This window comes from Oncorhynchus mykiss, chromosome 16, assembly GCF_013265735.2.
Source record: "Oncorhynchus mykiss isolate Arlee chromosome 16, USDA_OmykA_1.1, whole genome shotgun sequence".
Lineage (NCBI taxonomy): Eukaryota > Metazoa > Chordata > Actinopteri > Salmoniformes > Salmonidae > Oncorhynchus > Oncorhynchus mykiss.
Window position 1 is genome coordinate 53,212,102 of NC_048580.1, and position 6,333 is coordinate 53,218,434.

Genomic DNA, 6,333 nt, shown 5'->3' on the forward strand with positions numbered 1-6,333 from the left:
GCGTTCCAATTCATCCCAAAGGTGTTCGATGCTGTTGAGGTCAGGGCTCTGTGCAGGCTAGTCAAGTTCTTCCACACCGATCTCGACAAACAATTTATGCATGGAACTCACTTTGTGCATGGGGGCATTGTCATGCTGAAACAGGAAAGGGCCTTCCCCAAACTGTTGCCACAAAGTTGGAAGCACAAAATCAGCTAGAATGTCATTGTATACTGTTGCGTTAAGATTTCCATTCAATGGAACTAAGCCCGAACCATGAAAAACAGCCCCAGACCATTATTCCAAACTTTACAGTTGGCACTATGCATTGGGGCAGGTAGCGTTCTCCTGGAATCCGCCAAACCCAGATTCGTCCGTCGGACTGCCAGATGGTGAAGCATGATTCATCACTCCAGAGAATGCGTTTCCACTGCTCCATTGTCCAATAGCGGCGAGCTTTACACCACTCCAGCCGACGCTTGGCATTGAGCATGGGGATCTTAGGCTTGTGTGCAGCTGCTCAGCCATGGAAACCTATTTCATGAAGTTCCCAACAGTTAATGTGCTGACGTTGCTTCCAGTTTGTAACTGGGTAGTGAGTGTTGCAACCGAAAACAGACAATTTTTTACGCGATATGCGCTTCAGCACTTGGCGGTCCAGTTCTTTGAGCTTGTGTGGCCGACCACTTCGCGGCTGTGCCTTTGTTGCTCCTAGACATTTCCACTTCACAATAACAGCACTTACAGTTGACTGGAGCAGCTCTAGCAGGGCAGAAATTTGATGAACTGACTTGTTGGAAAAGTAGCATCCTATGAAAGTGCCATATTGAAAGTTACTGAGCTCTTCAGTAGGCCATTCTACTGCCAATGTTTGTTTATGTTAATTGCATGGCTGTGTGCTCGATTTTATACACCTGTCAGCAATTGGTGTGGCTGAAATAGCCGAATCCACTCATTTGAAGGTGTGTCCACATACTTTTGTATATATAGTGTATCTTTGGTATCAAGGCACTTCAGAGGGAAGGTTAGGCCAGAGGCCTACTATGTATGTGGTGTGAGAAGCTCATAGGGAGCCAATATCATCTACCCCATGGGGCAGTTATGAGAACAGATTATATTAGTGCTTACTTTGAATTGAACATTACATTAACCCATGAAGGTAATCAAATTCATATCAAACCCCAAAGATTTGTTTGTACGTTTTGAGAAACGGCATTAGAGACGCAGAGACCGATGAATAAATATGCAATATTTGTGCAATAGGCGTTTTAAAAATGAGTTTATTGGCTTTTTGAGATAACATTGCAAAACAAAATGTAGAGTATAAAAAGTAGAGAAAAAATCTGGGTAGGAAAAAATGACAGCCTATCACACCAGTAGCTACCATCTTCATTCAGCTAAGGAATAGATAGAATGCATTGAGCAAGAGTCTCAGTCAATATACGCAAAAAGGAACAAACTGGTTAAGGTAGTACCTCAAGCGGTATGGTGTGTTTATTCCATTTTCTGGAGGTGACCCCTATGTTGTCTTCCCACCAGGAGATTCCAGGACAGTACATTCCATGTTGTCATACAACAGTAAAATTTCTAGACTCTACAACATTGATGTCAGCAGTGACAGTCAGTTTGGGCAACTCCAAAGTGCCACTTTCATCAGTTACGTTTTCTGGCCTCACCGTCTCTTGACGTCTCGGTTGAAGAGGGAAAGGGAAGCAATCCAAAGGGGCGTGTTCGACTTTACAAAGGCTGTCCTCACTGCTGTCCCTAATACAGTCGGGATTGGAGACTCCGGCACCTTCCCAGCAAGGCCAGGGGTTCTCCCCGAGTGGCACCACGTCTTCAGTCTGAACCGCCTTCTCCATCAGCATGCCTCTGGGGGGCCTCTCCTCCAGCCCAAAGCCCTCCTCTAGACTAGGCTCCACTTTACGGAACGTGTGGCGGGCAAAGAGGCATATGCAGAACATCTCCACAATCACAGAGTAGTGGTAAATTACTGAGAGAGGAAGAGAATAAAATAGAAAAAGTTACCACCAATGTCACATTGATAATTTCATAATTGATCATTTCATAATAAATAAAAAATAATGTATCTCCACTGTTACAATATTGACATGGAGAGGATGTTGAGAGGGAGATGTATGGGGGAGGACTTCCATCGCAGTGCACTTACGCTGGGAACGCATGAGGACAGAGAAGGGAGGGGTGCAGGGCACCACCTCCAGGGCCCCCATGGTCTCCAGGATTCCACTCTGAAGGCCACACAGCACCAACACTACAATGATACAGACAAATTTGGCCCTCAGCCCATAGCCAGGCAAGGCCTTTTTGGTGGCCTTGTAAAACAGCAGGTGGCCATAGAAGGACAAGAAGGTAGACACGCCTATGATGACATTCATGTACATATTGGGATTGGCATAATCCACCTGTGAAAAATTGCATGGATATGGTAAAAAAAAAATATATATATATATAAAATGAACTAATTGACTTATTAACCAGGGACTCATTTGGTTAAATTAAGGACAAAAATAAATTGGTTACAATGCAAATATGTCTTGCGATATATGCATTCCACTCACATCTCCATAGTCATACTGCTCATCTGTCCAGAGGACCAGAGTGACAAAGAACAGGATGGTTCTGACCACAGACAGTTGCAGCACAGCAGCCATCATCCATCCCAGGCTGGTCCTATGGAGGGAGAGGTAGTGGGCAAGGTGATTACGGCAATATATGTGCATTTATCATTATCGCAACATGGGAGATTATGGTGATATATTGTGCATTTATCAATATTGCGATATGGGGCCATTACAGCAATATTGTTTATCTATCATTATTGTGATGTGGCCACATCTTATGAATCTGTCATTATCACGATATGGATGCGCACAATGAGGAGGACACCCAGTTATAAAGTACCTGTTGATGGCTATCATAGGGAGGCAACAGCAGCAGCAACATGGGAACGGATCCGGAGACACCTGTTCTCCAGCTAAGATCTCCAGCATGCGGGCCTTACCCCCAAAGAAGTCTGTGATGAGCCCCATAAACTTTAGCAAAGTAATGGAGTGGTACCTTCAGAGCGAGAACGACAAATGGAGAGATAGTTTTACTGATGAAAGTTTTAGCCCAGAATGACGTGAACAATGTAAATTAGTACACAAAACAAAGTGATGGTCAGAAAGAGGTTGTACTCGATACTTACAGAGAAGCTATGAAGCTACATAGTGAGGAGGAGCGAGGAACGTACAGCGCAATGATTGAGGTTAAGCCAAAGACCTGATCGAAAGAGATTGAGTGTAGTTAGGCAACAATGACAAAATGTACAAATACCTATCCGAAACAATTGAAATGTGTGGCAAAAATGAGAGGTCCCTTTACCGGGTACATGCCCAGTATCCACAGGTAGAGGTGCCGGCGTCTGGAGTAGGACACGTGACGCAGGAAGAAGCCCACCTCTTCTAGGAACAGGGCCAGCATGATCACAGCGAACCCAGCAGGAATGAGAAACAGCCATAGCTCATCCTTGATCACTGGGTACAAACGCACAACACAAGGACTTGTGGTGGGACAAATCATATACAACACATACAGTTCCCAGAAAACAACACTAGAGCTAACATTATCATAAACACTGGTGACACACTGGTGTGAGGTAAGTCTCAGGCGGAAATGCCCCAACACATTAGCAGGGTTGGTGTAGCAGAGCATAGCTCAGTTAGCATCACTCAGAATCTAAGACGGCAAACACCAATATTGCACATAGACAAAGCATTGAAAAAGCATTGTGCCATTTTTGTCATAGAAAGAAAATGTTGGTGTCTTCAAGCACAGACCTTTATCACACAGAACCTGATATGTATCAGATCCAATGACTGTAAAATCTCTGGCCAGTCAAAAACATAGCCCATACAGTTTATGTGAATACATAAATGCTGGTCTTACCACTGAAGAACTCCCAGGACAGCGGGATCTCTGCTCCTAACCAGCTGCAGTTAACTCCTCTCCTCATCCTCTCAGAGAGCACAGTTCCCACTAACACCACAAACCCTAGACGTATTATGAATAGGATAAAATTTAGAGTAGGTCTCAAATTTAGGGAGGTACATTTACTGTTGAACTAACTGACCTCGTATAGAAAGACTGATGTAATAAAGGACGATACTTTGTTTTTCTATTCTCAGAGGACGGACACTTGGCGAGTGTCTTGTCAGTTCCGTGTTGAGATGGCGTCCTGTCGTCTGAACGATGCTTTCCTGATAGCAGTGGTTAATGATTGACTAAACCAAGGTAAGCCGACAGATGGGGAGCCAAGTCCACTCTGGAATGTGTCAACTTGTGTTGTCTCTGAACCGATTATGAGGGAGCTCTAAACAAGCACGGCTGTGAAACTAACGTAACAAATTGTTTTAAAGTTGTCATACCATGTATCACTTAGAATTTAGAACACTTAGAATTTTAGGATTGTTTTAAAGTTGTCATACCATGTATCACTTAGAATTTAGAAAACTTAGAATTTTAGGATTGTTTTAAATTATTTGATAAAATATTGAATTTGGGCTTTACTACTATAACCCATAGAAATGCATTGAATAACACATTCATAAATGGAAAAGTTTTTTTTTTTTTTATCAAAAAACATTAAAGAATAAGTGTCTCTAGGAGATACAGTATAAAAACGCTCAGGAAATATTTTACTTTTCTGGAAACATATTTAACCCATTTTTTTTGTAGGTACAAAACTACCTCCATACTTCCATATTTAAAAAAAAAAATGGTACGGGGTTACCTTCAGTCGAGTCCTGTCGTTGTTGTGGGGGTTGTAGAGCAAAACAGAAATACCAACGTGTTCGTAAGTCTCCCCTTTCCAATATGGGGTCATATCAGCAGAGGCTGCTGAGGGAAGAACGGCTCATAATAACGGTCGGAACATAGCAAATGGAATGGCATCAAACACCTGGAAACCATTTATTTGATACCATTCCACTCCAGCCATTACCACAAGCCCGCTCTCCTCAATGAAGGCTTCACCAACCTCCTGTGGGTTATATTAGTTTGTAGCCCAAACGGTTCAGATGCTACAGACAGACGTTGGCACATGGGCGGTAATGATTTTAGACCAGTCCCATGGGGCTTGTGGGGGTCGTAGAGAAAAACGGAGTACACCATCGTGTTCGTGAGTCTCATCTTTTCATATAGTGGTCATATTAGTTAGTCGGCTAAACCGTTCGGGCTCTGCGTTTTCGTGAGAAGACCAATTTTCAATGTCTACTGGTCTGACAAACAGTGCTGTAGCTCTGCCAATTTCCACCGCAGATGCGGAAGGCCGACATCGGCGGATTTAGATGCAGCCCATGCAAAAAAGCCCATACAGATATGGATTTTGATGGGAATTGTTGTATTATGTTAATTAGATTGACGCAGACTCTTAAGTATTAAGACAAATTATATACAAATTTCTTTGTACACAACACTTGTAAATAGCATGATACCCTTCTGAGTGGTTAAGATTAACTCCACTGAACAAAAATATAAACGCAACATCTAAAGTGTTGGTTTCATGAGCTGAAATAAAATATCCCAGAAATGTTCCATATGCACAAAAAGCTTATTTCTCTCAATTTTTGTGCACAAATGTATCCCTGTTAGTGAGCATTTCTCCTTTGCCAAGATAATCCATCTAGTTGACAGGTGTGGCATATCAAGAAGCTGATTAAACAGCATGATCATTACACAGGTGCACCTTGTGCTGGGGACAATAAAAGGCCACTCTAAAATGTGCAGTTGTGTCACACAATGCCACAGATGTCTCAAGTTGAGTGCAATTGGCAATCTTGACTGCAGTAATGTCCACCAGAGCTGTTGCCAGATAAATGTTAATTTCTCTACCATAAATCACCTCCAACAACATTCCAAAGGCCACAATCAACAGCCTGATCAACTCTATGCACAGGAGATGTGTCGCACTGCATAAGGAAAATGGTGGTGACACCAGATACTAACTAGTTCTGATCCATGCCCCTACTTTTTATTTTAAGGTATCTGTGACCAACAGATGCATTTCTGTATTCCCAGTCATGTCAAATCCATAGATTAGAGCTTTGTGAATTTATTTCAATTAACTGATTTCCATATATGAATTGATAATCAGAAAAAAAAATGAAATTGTTGCATGTTGCATTTATATTTTTGTTCAGTATACTTGATGTACTAATCATGGTTTTGATCTGGCATTTTAAATGATAGTTTGCTGAAAAATACAGTACAATCCTTCACCTTGTTGAATAAATAATGTAACTACTAGGGTGTTTTACCTCCCATTTCCAAATAAACCCTTCATTGATTAGTGTT

General features: G+C 42.1%; 1 protein-coding gene across 4 annotated transcripts; it reads right to left on the reverse strand.

Moving 5' to 3' along the window:
• Window positions 1–1,230: 1,230 nt before the first annotated feature.
• On the reverse strand, window positions 1,231–5,634 carry LOC110492279 (organic solute transporter subunit alpha). 4 transcript variants are annotated; one of them, XM_036947232.1, is made up of 9 exons: window positions 4,772–5,630; window positions 4,112–4,373; window positions 3,928–4,032; window positions 3,364–3,515; window positions 3,188–3,261; window positions 2,902–3,057; window positions 2,559–2,670; window positions 2,150–2,312; window positions 1,231–1,972 (listed from the first exon to the last, which is right to left on the reverse strand). In XM_036947232.1, the coding sequence occupies exons 3-9, from the start codon at window positions 3,992–3,994 to the stop codon at window positions 1,548–1,550; spliced, it is 1,149 nt and encodes a 382-aa protein (XP_036803127.1). In that variant the 5' UTR covers window positions 3,995–4,032; window positions 4,112–4,373; window positions 4,772–5,630; the 3' UTR covers window positions 1,231–1,547. The 4 variants fall into 4 exon arrangements, with proteins under 4 accessions (XP_036803127.1, XP_021422141.2, XP_021422142.2 ...); XM_021566466.2 differs by having other exon boundaries at window positions 2,150–2,402; window positions 4,772–5,629; XM_036947233.1 differs by having other exon boundaries at window positions 1,840–1,972; window positions 2,091–2,402; window positions 4,772–5,634.
• Between the last annotated feature and the right edge of the window lie 699 nt (window positions 5,635–6,333).

Excerpts from the sequence above, each read along its gene's own strand:
- LOC110492279 (XM_021566467.2), bottom strand. The coding sequence starts at position 3,994 with ATGAGGAGAGGAGTTAACTGCAGCTGGTTAGGAGCAGAGATCCCGCTG. Across the intron at positions 3,058-3,187 it reads TGTAGCTTCATAGCTTCTCT|GTACCACTCCATTACTTTGC; the intron begins GTAAGTATCGAG and ends CTCGCTCTGAAG. Across the intron at positions 2,403-2,558 it reads AGCAGTATGACTATGGAGAT|GTGGATTATGCCAATCCCAA; the intron begins GTGAGTGGAATG and ends AATTTTTCACAG.